The following is a 19,861-nucleotide window of genomic DNA, read 5'->3' as shown; positions in this document are numbered from 1 at the left end:
TCAGGAGGAGATCACAGTTAATGTGGGTGACAAGGGGATAAATGATGAAGGATTGCAAATCCTAGGAGTCGCAAGAGGACTACACAAACGGAATTGAGGGGGAAACGTGAAAAAATCACTGTTGTGGTCGTATAGAAGTCACTGAAATCAGGTATTTCAAAGCCAGTTGGTGTATTACAGTTTTGATGGTGGAAATATTACGCTAGTTTGCAATTTAATCTTATTTAATACATCAGCTAATTACCACCTGATTACTCATGTCCCTATGGGCTTAACCCTTTAAAACCATGGCAGGATAATGAACTGAGTGGGATCACAACACTTGGCAGAGAGTGGCTTCCTAAAGACCAGCACAAAGAAGGATGGGATAAGATGAGGAGGAGTTGAGTCAGGGGTGATGAGTAGGTGGCAGACTTGGTGAGGAGCTGTGCCGCTGGGGGCTGGTAGGTACCTTGAGTCCCTGCCAGTAGGCCCAAATCACAGCGACGGCGTGCTTACGCCGGGCCTCTTCCTTCAGTCTCCGCAGCTCCCTGCGAGCCTGTTCAGGGGGTGGGCGGGAGGAGAAACAGAGCGGGAACAAATGAAGCCAAGAGACAATAGAAGAAGGAGAGAGAGATACTGTTTTGCCTCAGGTCAGCACGCATCAAATACACAAACACACTCATACACACTACACACGAGCCCTGTGTGACCATGAAGAGACTGTAAAAGTACAGCTCTACTGCTCCAGCATCCAGAATAGGAATATGGCTCTGTAGGTCAAATCAACTGTTATCAGGGGAACTTCTGGAAGGGAAACAGAGTTGGGGCTTCAAAAAGGCGAAGAGCAAAAGTCACAGCTCAGGCAGCAGAGGTCACCTCAAACAATCCAAACAGATCCATCTAAAAGACAAACAGCACTGCAAGGCAAAGGGTAAACATGCAGCAGCTACACAAGATAGAAGAAGTCATGCAGGAGGAGCAGGGGGCGTGCAGTGACATCTGTCCTCGTTGTGTGTGTGTGTGTGAGTGTGCGACTGCGTCTCCCATGGGATGGCGTCGCCCACGTAACAGTGAGTCACTAACTAGTATTTACATACGGAAAATTACAATTTTGCAGACAGAGCTGCAAAGACAGTATTTGAGAATAACACCAAGTTAGCAAGAGGACTTTTTTAACTCCCACATCCAGGGGACAACAGCTTGTGTGCGTGTGTGGTGTATGGTGGTAAACTGCCTTACATATGTACTCAATGTAAATGAAAATGCAAATGATGAAGTTTTCTGGGTAGAATGGGGAGTTGGTAATGGGTTGACGTAGGCAGCAAGTCACGGAGTCACGGGAAGTTAAAAAAAAAAAATCGGCAGGCTTCCAAAATACCTTGGTGCCCTGCCAGCCGGCCCAAATGACCGACACAGCGTGTTTATTCCTCGCCTCCTCCTTCAGTTGACGCAGCTCTCTCCGGGCCTGATGAAAAGCAGTGGCAGTTGTGGAGGAGGTTAATTTCAGTGACAGTCAGAGCTGAAATTGTCTCAGGAGAGGCAATGAGTGTTTGAGCAACACTGACGAAAGACAACAGAGTACGTCGAGAGACGAGACAATCGGCGGGCAACGTCAACATGCGTGAAAACAATGAGCGATGTTCATGTCATGTGACTAATTAAAATGGAGCCATGGTACCACAATGGGAGAGTCTCCTCTGTGTTATCTGTAGCTTCGATAAGAGGCTGTCATGTTCCCCAGGAACAAAGTTCACATACAAGACAGAATAATCTTTAACAGCGTATTAGGAGTCAGAATGGATCATTATCAACAGGCAATGAGACCTTGAAATAAATGATTGATTATTAACAACTAAGAATATCTGAGGTGAGTATGATAAATACTGATAAGATAATGGTACGTCACGCAGACTTTAAAATCTGCACAGTGGCTGTGATTATACCCACTGAGGCTTTTTAAGTGTCATCATACTGAAATTATTGGATGTTTATGTGTAAGAGCTTCCTGCTGTTTCTCTGTCGGCACATCAGTATATTAAAATTAGGCTTCACAGCATGAGCTTGAATAAAAAAGCTCAGTGAAAGATCGTGGGCGGTGGGCACTGTATGGCTGAATTAATTATTAGATTGCATGAAAACACCAGACTGGATAGATACCAAACCAAAACTGAATTTTAAACACAAGCTACTTTTTAGGATCTGAGTGTGACTATTAAAAAAAGATATATTTGGTGTTTATTTGTCCAGAAATCAGTTTTCTTATCTGAAATATTAAAACAACAAGAACCAAAACATGTCCAGACAATCCTACATGTAACAGGGACAAAATAGAAGAGGACAAACAACAATAAGGCACATTAATCAGGCCATTGGACAGCAGAAGGACTGGGTTCCACTCAGAGCGGCTGCTGCTGCTCTATTAACTGAAAATGGGATGGGATGGGATGCGGTGAATGGGAGGGGGGTGACAAGACAGCTGGGACAGCGACACACTATGGCTGGTCGGAAATACCTTGGTTCCCTGCCAGTATGCCCAAATTACTGTCACGGCATGTTTATTCCGCACTTCTTGTTTTAGACGCCTCAGCTCCATCCGAGCCTGGTGGGATGTGATGGGCGTTAGGTAAGGATGTGAGAAGGAAAATAATCATCAAAAGGGAGGTGACAGAGAATTGGGAGGGAGGGGAAAGAAAAAAAGAGAAGTTGCAGTTTGTGTGATCAGAAAGAGAAGCAGGATTAAAGGGAAACAGCAGCAATGATATCAAGAAGAGCTTTGTTAAAGAATAGATTTTTTTTGTAACACTGTGAGGCCATTAGGCAGGGACTGCATATGATGAAAAACAAGAGCTGAAGGCAAAACTGTTAAGTTCTCCAGAGTAGCCTTTTTCAACATGGATAAAAAGTCGGCATCAAACCCTGGCTGGTTTTTGTTGAGGTAAACACCTCACCCTCTGATATCCCTCTGCACTTCAATGCATCAGTACCTGGGTGCCGTGCCAGTATGCTGAGATGGTGGTCACTGCCTCTTCACATCGCTTCTGATATTTCAGCTCTCTCAGGAGTTTGCGGGCCTGGTGGAAAAATAACAAGCAAGCAAGCAGACCGTTTAATGTTTCTGTTGTAGTTTCTGCATTGCTCTCTGCCTCAATTTAGTCTAAACAGCGGGTTCAATGGAAGGTGCACACCTGCCATCCTCGGGTGTAGGACTGCACCACTGTGGTGGCGCTCTTGATCCTCTGGTACTTTTTTTGTTGCTGTTGGATGGAAAAGGAGAAGATTTAAAAACACCTAATGCATCAAAGCCAATCTGTTCATTTTGCTCTGTGTATGGATTTCTTTGATTCCTCAGCGAGGGACTCACCGCGTATCGGCGGTACCACGCTGCCACCACTATCTGACTCTTTTTCAGCAGCAGGAAGTGGCTGCGGCACTTCCAGCCACGGTAGATCTTCTGAATGAGTGTGGCCAGGTCTTGCAGACATTGCCTCCTCCTCTCCTCCAAGAAGAAGAGCTGCAGGAAGAGAGAAGAATTGAACTGAAGTAAACAGAGACAACAGAAACAACTTATACAATGTGTGTGTCTATTGGATTTATTTGAGAAGGTGTATAATCTTTTTCAACATAGTTATAGATCAATAAAAACACATTTTATCAAAGCGAATAGTGATTCAGTGATATCAGGACCAAAGTACAGTCCTTCCACAGGTTTACTGCTCAGGCCTTAAGTAATACAATAAAAAAATGACCTGTGTGAAACGACTTCAGGTCATCAGTGATGTACAAGCAACATTTTAATGTCGCTGTAAAGGGAGTGCACCATTCATTCATCTTCAGACTACTGGGTGTTTTAATGTAACTCACTCAGAATTGCATTTAATGGCTCCATACAACAATTTCTCAAACCTATGTAACAATCAAGCTCGAGGTGTGGCTCCGTTTAATATTTTCTAGAAACTTTGATCACGACCTGCTGAACTACACTCTATACCCGAGTGATTACACAGCTGCAGATATATGAGGGAGATAAGTTGATCAGATAGAAAAAGCGATTATAGGAGAAAATAAAAATTCCCGTAGTGTGAGATCATGTTATTCCAAGCTTTGTTTGGTCAAAGCTGGGTTGGGGGGATGTGGGGGAACTCTATTCAAATGGCTGCAGGCTCGAACAGTCGAGGAGCCTGCAAGCGCAGAGCAAAGACGTTCATTTCCCATGTTAGATGGGACGGCTAAGTGAAACCATGTGTTTGCAGAGCAGTGGTTGGATGCTAATTGCCAGAGTGGGGGCTCCGAGCGCAACCCACCCTGCTTTACAAACTTCTTACTGTGAGAAAAGCACGGCGCTGAGCACGGTGGAGGACAAAGCAGATGACAACGCTGGCAGGAATAAAGACATTTAAGGGGCACAAGTTAAAAGTGCATAAATGTGTGTTTTGTACCGTTCTTGGGTTCCTGATGAAGATCTTGGAGCGGCCATAGGAGAACTCTTCTGCAGGAACCGGGAGTTCGCTCATCAGCACCTCCACTCCTTCCCTATGGAAAGCCAGAGGAGTCGTCCAAAACTAAATTCACACTTCAAACAACATGAGCACAACTTAAAAGCAGCATCGAGGGGATGTGGACACATCGGGAAGAGGAGGAGGATAGAGAGAGGATTGCTCCAGTTAGAGGGAGAAGGAGTGATTAAAGGAGAATGAAACATATCACTCTAAGCACTGAGGAGGAAAGCTGAACAACAAGATAGTGATGTGTGGCAGAGCAGATAAGAATCAGTGCTTTTGCCAGCACAGTGGATGAAAACATGCAACTCTGGCTGGTGTGGAACGGAGGAGACAGATAAGTTCAAAACGTCTCAACATGTTGTGGTTCAGTGAGGGAATGGCTCATTTCTTCCCGACAGTGAGCAACTAGTACGTGACAAGATGGCAGATAGTGGATGGTAATAAAAGTGCACAACCATCAGTAATTATAAAGGACGTTTAAGTCTCGAGTTCACATTTAGAAAACTTTCAATAAGCTTGTAGACATATTCCACTCTGTTGGGTAAAGTGTTATTAAATTCAGCTTACAGTATTATTTCCCTCTTTTGAGCCTTTAATCCAGTGAAAGTCATCCGAGCCTTTTTCCAGCACTAACCTGCTTCACATTCTCACAGCTCCACAGTCACACCTGCCAACTGACCACTCCAACTACAATCTATTACCACTGGTCACAGTCACTCCACTGGGAGCAGTCTGAGGCTCAGTTCCTTAGTTAAAAACCTCTCTGAGCATTTCTCAGTTCACACAAACCTTGGAGCGATTTATTCCGGCAGGTGTCCAGCAACAATCCCCCCCTTTCTTTAGTCCCCCTGCCCACCTGCCCCCCTATTAGTCTCTGCTTTGGAAGAAACGACTGTTACCTGGCGGGTCCTCGCCAATGGGGCCAGGTGCGTTTGCAGAGCATTTTGTAGCGCTCCAGGCAAGGCTCGTAGGGCTGGCGGAAGGCGTAGCCCGCTCTCCTGACGCGGACGTTCTCCATCAGGCCCAGGTAGCGCAGCTGATGGCGCACCAGAGAGTCGGTGAAGATGTGGGATGCTTTCTTGTCGTTGGGCTTGATGCATCTTTGGAAGCAAGAAGAGAAGTTTTTCAAACTACAGCTGGAACAATGTACAGAGCAGATATCACACTATTAGAAAAATCTGATATGGACTTTACATTTTTGAAAGGCTGTGATATGAGGAATTAAAATCCACCCATCCATCGACCTAGCCATCCATCCATCCCTTTAATCAAATAGGTTTGGGAGATTCTGTTTTATTCTAGACAACATTAGAAGCAGCTGTTCCAAGAATTTTATCAGAATGTTCAAATGGCCCAAAAATGATATGCCAATATGCCAAGATATCAAGCCATTATCTGTAACAAGTAACAACTGATATCTTCTGTATAAAAGACAGCAGTTACCGTATGTAGTTTGGGTTTTTGGTCTGCAGGTTCCTCATCAGCGTGCCCACTGATGCTTTGAACTGGAATCCAGCAGTCGGTGGTCTCTTCAGGTTGACTTTGGCAGGGTTGCCCTCAGGAAATAGCTGTTTGATGAGGCTGTGGTTAGCCTTGTACATGGCCTGTGAGAGGTCTCGGTATAACAAGTCATTGTTCTTGTCCACAAATCCCTCGACACGGTACAGCACCTTGATGAAAAAGTAGAAACACGGGTGAAGAAAAAGCGTTTTCAGAAATTCTTTTTCAGCACTTCAACACACATCTTGTAGATTTTATCTGCACTTCTTGTTGTTCTGTGCGCAGAATAATCTATAGTACCTTGCCGGCATAGTGCTGGATCCGGAAGCAACTGTGAGGCAGGCTGTGGTCCGAGAGAAACATTGAATTCTTGCTGAGACGACTCTCAAAGTGTTGGTGCTCAGCACAGATGGTGTTCAGCTTGTCCAGGAACGTCTCGTCTGTGACCGTCCCAGGCCTCAGGCACTCCTCATCCAACATGGCCAAGATGCCGTTTTTGTTCTGACCATCACAACATGAGTCAACGTGAGAAGAGGTAGAGGTTCATGGATATAAGATGTTAAATAACAAAACTTAAAACCATCTAGTGATGTTTATTTCTTCTTATTATGTCAGGTTACAATATAAATTCATGTTGAGCTGGTTTGTGTGGTCTCTGAGGAGGAGGAGATGGACTTACATTCTCAATGAGGTCGCAGATAATAGCATTGTTGAAATACTCAATATTGGTCCACTCGATGTCCTGCAACAGACAATTTAAGATAAAGCAAGAAATATTTTGTGAGATTGACAAATCATGGAGCACTCGATCAAATAAAATTATGATCAATGCTGATACCACCATGGCTCTATCTGTAGTTTTCACAGTAGACATCTACTCATAGTTTTGTTCGGTTAAACACTCAGAACTCGGTCATGATGTTGCGGTCAGTGTTGATATTTTGCCGATAGCCACAAACAAATCATTATATGGGCACAGATAAGAGTGAAAATGGTTTCAGGGTCAGAAGATGTCAGTTGAGTAGGATGTCCTTCATATGTTGCCCAGGACGGATTTGCGTTCACACACGTTTTCCCAGACCACCTACAAAAGTGGTTTGGCGTGATCAGATACTTAGAGCTGTCAACTTGTGAACAGATCACAAAAACCACATGTTAATACCAGATGTGTGTTTTGTACGTGTACAACACCACTTTTTCATAGTCAGATATTTGTTCGTTTTTTTCTTTTGTGTCCGTCACATGTTAGAAACATCATCAACACACCAACTCACTTGTTTTTTTTCCTACTTTATTCTCACATGGTCTCACTTTGACATTTACCGGAGAGGGAAATATGTGATAAGGAAAATGTCTGGAGCAACTGACTCAAACATTTGCATTCTGGAAATTTTCCAGAGTTCTCTGAATGTCTGGAAGCAGCTCTGCAGTAAGGGGCTCTTCACAAAACTCTTTCAAAAACTGCAGTGTTTTATCTCAATAAAATAAAAAGGTCTGGACAACTGAGGAGAGTTCTACTTCCTGCATCTCCAGAGTGTCTCTCTAACCCCCAAACCTTAAATTTCACTTTGTCATAAACTGAGGTTAACTACTTGTAGACACAGACTGTAACACTTAATATTTACAAGGAGGAAGTTAGGCCTAATGGGAACAGGTCCTGGGGAGAAAAAAGAAATGGGCAGCGCCCTTTTAAAGTTACAGTCCTTCCCCCTTATTTAAGCATTCTTTAATATTTTTAGTGCAGTCGTTAAACATTATTCAATCAGTCTAAAATGTCCATACATCTTTCTTTATAACCATATTTTTCCTTGCCGGTTTGATACTAATACCAAGAAGATCTCTCCTGCTCCGTCTCCACCTCAGCCTTCTAATCGTCTGAGTAAGAAAAGAGCACAAAGCCTTTCTGATGGGACAGAAAAACATTTTCCATCTTGCCCTGTCAAAAAGGCCACTGGCCCTTGAAAAACCCACTTGGCCGACATCTAATTCACAGCTCCTAATGGGTTGGGAACATAGCTCCGGTTGATGTAAGCAATGTGACAGATATTTAGAGGAGGGAGGGAGCAAAAGAAGGTGTGGCTAAAAATGATGGGTGACTGGCTGAATTCCTGATTGGTGGACCTCCCCACTTTTTCCAGTGCTTTGGTATTTTCCCATGCAGTATACTGGACAGAACCCAGGAGTGGAATATCATTGGTGGTGGTGGTGCTGCTGGGGGAAGGAGTTTGTGGAGGGAAGGGGGGTCAGCGCTCACATCCGTAGAGCTTTGAAAACAAACAGAGCTTAAAGGCCCACAGCAGGGAGTGTTTACTCTCACCGGAGTGAGGGATCACTTCCTTCCCAGAGTCCGCCGAGGGGAGACGGGGAGAGAATAATCGGAGAGGGTGACGGACGATGGAGACATAAATGAAGCAGTTAATGCATCTTGGTCAAGGGCAAGAATGCAGATTGAGCTGAAATAGCACATGAGGTTTAAGAGATGAGTGACGTGACCAGGTTGAGAAGTTGGGGGGGCGAACGAACAAATTGGCTGCTGACATGTTGAACAATGTAAATGTACAGCTGCAGGTGAGAGAGGGCTACCAGGGCCACTGGCTGGGCTTAAAAGGCCATTTATCCAAGTTAGTGTGTGAGTGTGTGAGTGTGTGAGCGTGTGTGTGTGTGTGTGTGTGTGTGTGTGTGTGTGTGTGTGTGTGTGTGCGTGTGTATAAACTTGCCTCTCTGATGTACTCTTCCTGCTCCTCACGCAGGGTCAGCTCAATGAAGATCTGCTGCAGCTTCTCGTTGCAGTAGTTGATGATGAACTGCTCAAAGCTGTTGTCCTGTAGAAGCATTAACAGGTAAAATATTAATACCTCCAGATATTTATTCAAATGCTGAATCCTATCAATTAAAGGGTCAGTATAGCAAAAAAAGAAAAAACAAATCTGCAATTTTCCACTTGAACTCTAAACCTTTTCCTCAATCATTTTCATTTCTGACATATTCTGCTTGAATATAAATAATTTTCAGAATTCAAAATTAGTATCAGATCCAGCGCAGGAATGAAGTTTAGTCTAAGAACTAAAAATTACCCCAAAATTACCCCTTTTCCACCAGGGCAGCTCAAGGGCCAGTTTGGAGCTGGTGCCTAAGTTGACTCTTGTCTCGAAGGAATACTTGCTTATGTCAGGGGCTGGGGGCGGGATTATTGTGACCCACAAAATACTGTGATCACCATTTAAAAAAAAACAGCAGAGATGCGTCCTGTGTAGTCGGCAAAGAAGATTGAAGATTTTTACTCTGGATGCCAAAGCAATTCAAAGACCTTGTCTCCTTGTTCTTGCTGTGGTCCACCATAGGGAAATCAGAGACGTATAGAGAGACACATACAGTGATGTAATAATGGGACTCTGTGGTGGTTCTAGCCCATGGAAAAGCAAACTGGTTCCCAAGTTGAACCAACTTCAAACCAGCCCAATTTACAGCACAACAGGTTGACCTTGGGGGAAAAGGCGACAATGATCCAGTTGTCACTGGGAATTTATTTGACTGTGAATTAGTGTAATAAAATGCCATCATCAACACATCCTCTCTCACAGGATCTACACTACGCAGTAAAAAATACCATGCATCTGAAAGGTTACCAGCAATAATCATCTTGAACAATCTGTAACCTGCAGTTCAAACTTTCCACTTAATGATTGATGATCAAAACTTTCATCAACCTGGGGCCGTGAACAACTGATAACTATTGCACTTGTACCTTTTGATGATAAACCCTTATCTGAAAAGGTTCCTGTAAATTGTCATTGACTTCATTAAACATTGACGACATCAGAATTTTTTTTACTTCCTGAATTTCCCAGTTATTATTGTTGTCAGTTAAGAGCATCAAGCAGTGAGTCAGGCTTATTGGCAGACGGCCTTGTTGTGTGGGTTAGTTTGAAACTGATCTTTCTGAAGACAACGGCGGTTAGAGGAGCATGTTTAGTTTTAAATTCAGTAAAGAACACAGCAAGGTTTCTCAGTGACCAGGATTATGTAAAACAGCGACATGGAGACCGGTTATTCATGTTAAGACTCCATTTCCTTTTACTGAGAAACCGAAAGGTCGTATTCACCATGTATACACACGCACACACGCACACACACACACAAGCATGTTTACACACAAGTGGCAGCAGACACCAGGCTGAAATATGACAGTACTTCTACTGTAACCCTAAAATATTTCAGTTGCAAATCTCGTGTTTTATGACAAGCAGTTTACAGCGGGGGAGGAAGAAAAAAAAAAAAAAAATCAATGGGCTCATTATTCAGGTGTTTCTTTACTTGCACCAAGGTAGTGGACAGTACAGTCATTTAATATTATGTGCTGAAAATTAAACAGCATTTTCAGGTGGGGAAATGGGAAGCACGGACTTTAAATCTTTAGCAGATGTTATTTAAATCTCAATTGTATTTCTAATGCTAAACATTCCATGTATTTTATGGGAGAAATTCCAAGATAATAAAGTTGCCATACACCAATTTCCACGAGGTAAATTTATACCTCCACGTTTTAATTATGTTACGACGACCAAAACATCAAAAAACCCTAATCTAACAGAATCTGTATCTGTTAAGAGAGTTCAAAGTAAGGACTGATACAACTCTCAGGTCTGTATATTTAAGGTTAGGCCACAGCCAAGAAGCTTCAAGGTCATAATAAAACCAGGAAGTAAGATGAAACTAGCCTCTGTCCAAAGCAGAGTGAACCTTTACATTGCAGTAACTAAATCATTAGTGTTTTTATTCAAACGATACACAAACTGAAGTGTAGAAAAAGACGTGTTGTACTTTTATGACAGTTAACTGTACAAGCTGGACTACTTCTTGGCCGGGAGCAGTAACTCCCTGTGGTATCCTGGCAGCGACGAGACTCCAGTTACCGCTGCCAACTAAGAAATGTTCCATTTTACCTTAGGGCAGAGATTAGCAGCTAGCCTGGGCTCCTACTCTTTGTGCTGAACTTAGTTAAGGGGCCACAAGGGAACGACTCTTATTTTCATCAAGACATGACATCATCTCTCAACAATTTTACTCTTAGAAAGATTAAGTAAAAAGCATAAATCCCAAAATGGTGTAGACACTCAAATTCAATACAGTAGCCATACATTTAGTTGCCACTTTATTCAGTGCATCTAGCTAAAAAAATGCAGTCATGTACAACAGCAGCATGAAAAAACTACTAAATGAACATCTCACTACAATACAATTTAGCTGAAGCAAAAAGAGCAGAACCTAAATAAACACAGATTTGAATCAACACCTATTTAAAACCAAAGTGTTATTATACAGAATCCTTTATTAATATATATGTATATGGCAGAGCTGTAGAGCATAGAAGTGACTGCCCACTTTTACAGCTGTGGTTCTTTTATGTAAATTTGCCATTCATTTTCGCCATTGACGTTTCAGTTTTGAGCACGGAGCCAGGCTGACGAGCTACAAGATGAATCATGATCATAGAACATCTGATTAGCAGCAAAAAAAATATTGGAAAATGTAACTGGAGATAAAAGTACAAGACTGTGTGCATAACCATTTAAAGAGTTAAGAAACTATGCATCCTATAAATTAGTGTGGATGATTCCTTTCCAATGAGTTCATCATCTCCAAAAAACCGCAGCATGTTAGAAAGATAAATCATGGTTGCTCTGTGTTAAACGTCAAGTAATGCTAAACCATCCAATCATAGCCATTATGATTTTTCATGGTTGTGGTAAACACTTCTATGGTAACGAGCTCCACCAATCAGAGACGTCCACGTCAACTTTTTTTCAAACACAGTTGATATCATACAGACCTCTACAGGATTATATAACATTGTTGCACAATTAAATAGCTTGTGGTAAATCTACCTCGGATTATTAAAATATTATGGGTGATAAGGAAAATCTCTATTGAATAGGATTTTTTCATGTGGAACCACGCTGTTCAGTATTGTATTAGACGGCATTTGTTTGTGCTAGGTATACTGAATAAAGTGGCAGCGGAGTGTATGTCATGACCCAAATGATGCAAAGACTTCTTTAGCATTTCAGTCATGTGGCTGTGGCTGCACACAAGAAGCGCTGAGATGATCTGAATTAGGATGCAGAGCTGAATTAAGGGGAGAGGAGGCTTAGATCACAGCATGCACACTGGCACAGCAAACAGGCCGGTGCAGGTGTTACTTACTCCATCCTGGTGACCCAGATACAACACAACAGTCAGAGGAGAGGAAGGACTTGAGAGTGAGTGGAGGTGAACAGGCAGGGATATGAGAAAGACAAGAACATATGGGGGTGGTGTGGGGGGGCTGAAGCATCAGGCAACAATGCAAGGGACATTTTATGCCGTTTCACTTTAACTGTACAGAGCATTCAAATGGCCTGGCACAAGTTTGCAAGCAAATACTTACATGCACACTGGTAAACACATACTGTTAACCTTTGACAATGACGTTTCACATGGACATCAACATTCCAGTACTAACCTGTACAAGCCAACAGTCTGAATAAGAGGCTGCCACTTATACAGCATTTTCTGATTTCCTTAACCCAACCTTGTTCATACTCTGAACAAGCGGTAATGACATCTTAATATGTACATAACATCCTATTGGAATTTTTCTCTACATTCCGGGACATTAAACTATTTTAGGTTAGGGAATGAAAACTGGCGGAACAATGAAGAAGTGTTTGTAATGACATGAGTCATAATCAGAGTAAAAGTGCTGTGAAATGTACACAGGAATATGAATGTAATGTTGTATTATGTAAACACCATAATCAAAATAAAGTCTTATTATGATTAAAGGTCATGAGTTGGAATACTGGCGTGAATGAAAACATAGTCACTGTGATATTTCTGTCTGTGATGTGTTGAAGATGTGTCTTTCCTGTGCACTGAGAGCAGTGCATTGATGTTGTGGCCATTTTTCAGATTTCAGTGTCAAAATCACCTTGGCACAAAAAAATCATTCACCCCTGGGAGCAATAGAGCTGAACTGATGTGATCTGAATGTGGGTTTTTATCAAGCCTCAAGTTATTGTTGATAAGCTTCTCACAGGTACCAAAACATGCACGCAAACAGCCCGGGGCAAAATCCTTTCAAAAAGCAATAAAATGCCTGTGTGGTCAGATTCTGTCCTTGTGGCTTATCAGAACAGGGAGTGGGTTCAATCTGCTGCTTCTCTTACCTCAAATATCTCAAAGCCATAGATGTCCAGCACACCCATGACCTTGTGTCGAGTTTTAGCTTGTGCCTGCAGGGAGACAATATTTTCAATATTAGCATTACAGAGCAACAGAGGTGTTCTGCCAGTTTGACTGGGCGTGGAAAGGTATAATAATTGATTCAATTGACTGGAATAAAAAATTAAGCTTTACTTACTTTAATGCTTTCATTGATCCTAGTAACTAGCCAACTAAACAGACGGCTGTAGAGATTTTTGGCAAGGGCATCTCTGGCGTAGTAGGCCTGTTAATAAATAACACATTGTTGTTGATAAGGTGACGATGAAGCAACAGAAAATCCATGAATTCATTTCATTTCAATTCTGCAGAAGTGAAATATCTTTTGATAAAGTTTGATAAAGTCCTACGAGCCACTCTCTCAGTGTAAACTGCCGACACATACAGAACATTAAAGTACAGTACGCTAAAAACAAAACAATTTACACAGGCCGGCTGGTATCATTATTCTGAGGTCAGGTTAATTCTCGGAACCATTTTCTGTTTATGCTTTTGGACACAGCGACCTGTGTTTGGTGCGTCCATGTTATAGGAGCAGTGTGAGTGAACTCGCTAACCTCTAAAATATGACCTACATTTGAATTTCCAGGAGGAATATTGCTCATGTATAATGGAGAGGTTTTCACGTGGCATTGACTTGGATCAGAGTCGGCAGCCAGTGGAGCAAGTCAAGGGGAAGAAATGGCCCATTATCTTTTTATGAGAGAGTGTGTGTGTGTGTGTGTGTGTGTGTGTGTGTGTGTGTTAATGTCAATACAAGTAGGGCAGAAAATGCATTGGTATAACTGGTGCAAGGCAGTTTTGAAACAGTTTCCTCTGACCTGGGCCACATTCAGGGTGGTTGAGACTTTCTCCATCTTAGCTTCTACTGTACGGTAGCTAAACGCCCTCTCGAGCACAGACTGTTCGATCCCCAGCAGCTCACACATCTCCTTCAAATCTGCAAAGTGGACAAGGAAAACACACAGCCCATGAACATAGAAGTTCTGCAAAGATCAGGGTGGTTTTACAAGAAGATGTCAACATGCTTGTCAGCCACTTCCTTCTCAGATAGGCTTATGCTCAGACATGCTTTTAAAGATTTAAATCACCACTTGCATAATCCACTGTAATTTGCTCGCCTGTTTTTGTTGAGGATGGTTATGTGATGTTTTACTGTTGCTATGTAGTCATTTCAAACCTCTTGCTGAAAACTTAACATCAAACATTCTCTTATTCTCTCCATCTTGTTTTATCTAACTTCATTTTTCTATATAAGAACATTTCAAGAGCAATATGAAAACAACCGTATCGTACTTCTATATGGCTCTGATGATACAACAGTCATGCCTGCAGATATGGAGGGGCTGCTTGAAAGTAGTTTAGCTCAGATAAGAGCAACATATTGCAATATGGTCGCAATAATCCAGTCTTCGATTCATATGAGGAAAAAACCATATGAATTGTTGTTTTAAGCAACAGTGGCAGTAAGATGGATCGTGCCTCTGTCATGGATGTACGACTGTTAATGAAATATTTGCCGAAAGAGAGCAGCTGCGGGAGTGAAAACACACACACGGCTCTTGTCACGCAAACTTTTAAAACACAGATTAGAAACGGAGTAAAGCAGCCAACAGGGGGCAGTGCCTCAACATCAGAACAGCTGTGTATGTTTGAAAACACAAGAAAATAAATACGATTAATATATAATTATTTAATCATAACTCAACACCTGGGCAGCTCAGTTGTTCACAGCTAAACCATCCAGCAGAATCCCTAAACTGGAGGTTTCAATAAAGTGAAAAAGGTTTAGAGATATTCGTAAAGAAACAAAATCTGCCTCCTGTTTGTTGAACTGTTAACCCACCGTTTTTGTCTTTGATGCGACTCTCATCGGTGCCGTTACAGCGCGACTCTGGCTTGAACTCTATGTTGCCGAGCTTCAGCACGGCGGCCACCAGCTCCAGCACCGACTGCACCTCGTCCTCCATGAAGCCCACGATCTGCATGGCATTCTGGGAGGGCGAACATGAGGACAGAGAAAGATAGAGAGAGTCATAAATCCACTAATACATTTGTTACATTTGTATGGGAAATGTGGACGCCGCTGCAGATGGGGACTAAACTGTAAATGCAGTTTAATGTGACAGATTGTGTGACTGTGCAAACACCAGTTCACTAAGACTGAAATATTATTGTTGCAGCCCGTCAGCACTGGAAGAAGTGTTATCATGATATGAATGTGACAAATAAGTTTGTACATTTCCAACACAAATGTCTTCTGCAATCTTCTTTTAGACATCACCTCCAAACTGCAGACTGGAACAGAGACGATTGAGATCTGTTCAATTCAAAAAAATGTTTCAGCCAGATAACAGTGTTTTCAACCTTTAATTCTCCAAGACAGCTACTTAAGATGGAGATTTTTCTGAAGCTAGGTCAGGCCAAACTACTAATTCAGCATATCCAAAAAGAGAAAAAGAAGGAAGTCAGGAAAAAAACAGGAACATCTTTTTAACTGAGTAAGTAAATTGTAACCAAATATATTCTCAGACACAAACTCTGGAGAATGTGGGCAAAATTACGTCTGGACTATCTTCAGAGTTTGTCTGAATAACACAGCAGCAGATTCTCTGCTCAGACGTCCGGAGCGTTCAGGTGAGGGTGGTGCCCCAGGCAGAGACCTGGTATACCGTGATAATTCTGCTGCAAAGATCACATGTTTTTGTTTACATCACATTGACACCGGCCCTCATCATCAAAAGTTCTGCTGACGTCTTTGTCTTCAAAGTGTATGACACCTGATCATCTAGAAATAATTGTATTCTTCTTTTTTGCATCCACTGTGTGTTAGAAATTCCATCGACGCAGTTGCAACGCAGCAACTTGCTCGTGCTGAATCCTGCAGATGATCTCCTATTCTCTCATGGGCTCGCTTTCATGTTATCCAATTTTTTTCTCGGGGGCTGGCAGTAGAAACTGCATTGAAAGTTCGGAGCCTCGTTTGCATTCTCACATACAGCCCCACCGAAGAATGTTCGGAGATTTTGCGTAGTTCAGTGCACGTCTGAAAGCAGAGTACTACATTATAAACCCTCCCCTTACTTTATGTTTCTTTTGTGTTGTGGAAACGAAGTTGTTATAACCTTAGTCTTTGTTAAACTTAAGGCCACATGGACAAACTCATTGTTTAGTGCTGATGTGCTCTTGTGTTTCCGGTGGAGAAATGCAGCTGTATGGGAATATGGTTAAAGCAGGATGTGAACAGTGGAGTGTGACAGAATAGACTGAGAAGCCGAGAGTAGAGCACGCTGCAGCATGACTGATAACAATAGTGCCTCAGACACAACATCCTGTGTGTTCCCATCAGTAAGGACACAACGAAGTGCCGTTGCACATGCACACAAGATCCGGCAACATATTCAAATAAAAGGAAGCAGCTGCCTTTTCTCCTGGGGTTTTCCAAAGAACTGCTGCTGCCACTGTGCTGGTTTATGAGTTGAACCGTTGTTGAAATGATTGTGTTAACTGGTACATATGTGGAATTTCACGTGGTAATCAATAGAAACCTGGTGGGCTCAGGTTCAAGTTCACTTTCAAGTTCAGGCTCAGTTCAAAGTTCAACTGGTTTTGCAACATGTGGGCAGGAATCTGGAGTGGAACCTTTTCACAACTTTCATAATCTACACAAACTGTTGGTTTGTTATGTGCAGGAGATAAGACGTCCGACTGACTCTCCCCTTTGTACAGGATTTAGATCAACTTGGCATGATGCAACAACAGAAAGAACAGGCAAAAGAAATAAAAGGAGGCATTTTTTTTCCTTTTGTATTTCGAGAATAATGTGGAAATGCCAAGGATTAAGTCAATTATTAAGAATAAAATCAAACTAAATCAGAGAAAGATTTTTTTTGTATTCATGAATAAAGTTGCAATGTCGAGATTTAAGTCAAAATGTCGAGAATAAAGTTAAAAACTTTAGAATAAACTTGAATTGTTGAGGATAAACTCAACTAAAAAGTATTTTAGTACAATTTCAACAATTTATTTATACCCTAACCCAAACATTTTGGGGAGGCAGTCAGATGTGTTAACATCAGCAGTTAGATATATTCTTAAAAGTTTAACTTTGATCTGGATATTTCATGTTTATTCTCAACATTTCAACTTTATTCTTAAAATGGAAATAAAGGAGTTCTCTTTTCATCTTTACTCATCTGAAGGAAAGTCATTGAAGTATGATGCCGCATGTGATGAGTTTGTTATGTGGGAGACCATTTGTGGTTTAGAATTTAAATCATAATCAAGACTGTATTAGAAAAGTTGAGATAATTTCTTCCAGTCCCCTAGGTTTTTTGGGGTAATCTTAAAAGTAAACCAAGATTACATCTGGATAATGACAGACATGATAAAGACAGACATGTGTGTGCACTACTCACTCTGACTGTCCGGAAGTTGGCCGAATCGTCCAGCCCGTTGACCGCAGCCGAGTCCAGACTCAGGTAGTTGTACTTGCTGAAGTCCCGGTGCAGCTTCAGCTTCTCTGTGACACACAAACCATGCGGTTGCTATTCAAAGTGTGCTCATTTCAAGCTACTTGTCAAAAGACAAATGAGGCCTGATTTCCATTAAATGCAAGTTACACACATGCACTCACACCTGGGAGGTGCCTGACAAATAAAAAACAGTCTTCTAATAATGCTTGTGCTGCACTGAACTTGATGGTGCAAAATTCAAATGGGGGACACCACACAACACAAATTCATCCGACCTACAGGCTCCAAACAGGACTTCCACACATCGAGTTGCTGCTGTGAACATTATTCTGGGAGATCAAATAGCCCTCTTAAAAGATCTCCTATCTTGTAGCAAAGAAATCTATTCCTCTCATGGGCGCATGTGTCAGATTTCATTAGCTTTCGCATTAACTACAGCTAAATCAAGCCCCTGTGATGTGTGCGCTCTGAAGTCAATGACCATTATATTGTTCTCCTGTGTTCAGGACATAAAACAATGCCCTCCGTCCGCAGAAAAGCAAATAGAGGGAGCAGGTTTTTCGCTCTTTGTTCTCTGTAGTGTTTGTACGGCAGGAAGGCTGGGTCATTAATGTATAAGCCATGTGTTTGTGCAGCTGAAACCCTGCTGAAAAATGTATTGCATAAGATTTTAACTGAAGGACTGGAATGCTGGTGACTCCAGATAACAGGAAAGATGTATTTGAAAGGGTGATATTCAAACTCAAGAAATTTGGGAACACAAACTCCATGATCATGTTTTCCATCCCAGTCTGGTGGTTGATGATTAAATCTAAACAATGTGGCAGAAGGTCCAACAATGGTTTAATTTCCTCAGGACAAAACTGCCCACAGGCCACCGCGAAGTTTGATTCATTACTTCCTCTGAGCAGAGATGTGTGTATACAGAGCTCCGCAATTATTCTCAAAAAACAGGCTAAAAATATTACAACCCTAGTTTGAGATGTGATGTGATAAGAAAAGTAAATTTTAGTTTCAGCTTTACCAATTTAAACTGCACTTCCTCAAAAAACCCTTAAAGCTTTATGCTACATCCCAAACTACAACATTGAAAAATACACAGCGATTCCATTGGAGGCTACATCCAGATTACAGTAAAATCACTGTAAAATGCAGAATTTAACTGCACAACAGCTGTTGGCAAAGACAACAGAGTCAGCAACACTTGTATTGATTATCCATCTCAAATCCTACACTGGTAGTAAAGGCCAATGCTGGTTGTTTTTTCTACCGGAGTGGGGTCATGTGATAGGAGGCTGACGAATCAGCAAAGGCTACATTGTGACAGAAAAGACCCAATCAGCAGCTGCTGTGTCTGCGTCACAACAAACAGCTCAGTTTCAGTTTTTGCTGCTCTGATCCTCTGGAGTCGTGTGGACGCCAGGCGTATCTGCAGCAGAGTTTATCAAAGATAAATATAGCAGTGTGGATGTAGCCTAAATCCCATTTTCAGCATTTGTGCGACGTACTGAGTGAGTCGTCGGAGGCTCCAGACAAGAGCTGATAAAAGATGTGGAAGTTCCTCTCTCCTCTTGGCTGTTTCACCACACGGGACTTCTCCAGCAGATCTAAAAGAGTAAAGAACAAACAAAAGGGAACGATGACAAATGATGATAAAAGTCACTTCCTAACAATAGTTTTAGGAGGAAGTATTTCACAGAGGTGTCCTGGGGTGGTAAATATGGGGCTGACCTGCCAGTATAAGAGTGGCCTCGCCTGCATCTATGGAGCTCAACTGGGTTTCAATGATGTGTTCAAGTTGCTATGGTGACCAGGCCGTTGTTGTGTGTATAAACACCACAGGAAGTGCACAGAGAATAAACCACACAAGGATACCAAGCGTCAGCCCTTTTCTCCCGGGCTACCGACCAAGTGCAACAGTACCTGATTAAAAGGGGACCCATCATCCACTCACCGCATTAGGCTGAGTATGATTTAATTAAAGACCTACTGCGGAGCTCTGCAGCATCTGAGGCCACTTGAGATCTTCACTGCCAGCCTGACTGGATAATAGCATTTCAGTTTGTCTGGTTTGAAACCGTCTTATTTTGGGAGACTTTGTAGTCAAAGCGAACATTTTAAGAGGAATATCCACATGAACTA

At 42.1% G+C, this 19,861-nt stretch overlaps 1 protein-coding gene across 5 annotated transcripts in view; it reads right to left on the bottom strand.

The window, feature by feature from the left end:
* Positions 1–19,861, bottom strand: part of myo1b (myosin IB) — a 62,222-nt gene that overhangs the window by 7,371 nt on the left and 34,990 nt on the right. The window contains exons 8-25 of one of the 5 annotated variants that reach the window (XM_020089911.2): positions 19,228–19,326; positions 17,663–17,766; positions 15,091–15,238; positions 14,066–14,184; positions 13,384–13,470; positions 13,190–13,255; positions 8,699–8,803; positions 6,661–6,723; positions 6,282–6,482; positions 5,925–6,151; positions 5,381–5,581; positions 4,419–4,512; positions 3,344–3,493; positions 3,168–3,236; positions 2,967–3,053; positions 2,495–2,581; positions 1,361–1,447; positions 452–538 (exon numbers count right to left, since the gene is read on the bottom strand). In XM_020089911.2, coding sequence (XP_019945470.1) covers positions 452–538; positions 1,361–1,447; positions 2,495–2,581; positions 2,967–3,053; positions 3,168–3,236; positions 3,344–3,493; positions 4,419–4,512; positions 5,381–5,581; positions 5,925–6,151; positions 6,282–6,482; positions 6,661–6,723; positions 8,699–8,803; positions 13,190–13,255; positions 13,384–13,470; positions 14,066–14,184; positions 15,091–15,238; positions 17,663–17,766; positions 19,228–19,326 — 2,081 coding nt within the window. The remainder of the gene's footprint in view (positions 1–451; positions 539–1,360; positions 1,448–2,494; positions 2,582–2,966; positions 3,054–3,167; positions 3,237–3,343; positions 3,494–4,418; positions 4,513–5,380; positions 5,582–5,924; positions 6,152–6,281; positions 6,483–6,660; positions 6,724–8,698; positions 8,804–13,189; positions 13,256–13,383; positions 13,471–14,065; positions 14,185–15,090; positions 15,239–17,662; positions 17,767–19,227; positions 19,327–19,861) is intronic. The other 4 variants (XM_020089912.2, XM_069532400.1, XM_020089913.2 and 1 more) reach the window with 4 other exon arrangements.

The sequence above is a fragment of the Paralichthys olivaceus genome, chromosome 10, assembly GCF_024713975.1.
Source record: "Paralichthys olivaceus isolate ysfri-2021 chromosome 10, ASM2471397v2, whole genome shotgun sequence".
Lineage (NCBI taxonomy): Eukaryota > Metazoa > Chordata > Actinopteri > Pleuronectiformes > Paralichthyidae > Paralichthys > Paralichthys olivaceus.
This window is presented reverse-complemented; position numbering and strand designations above follow the sequence as displayed.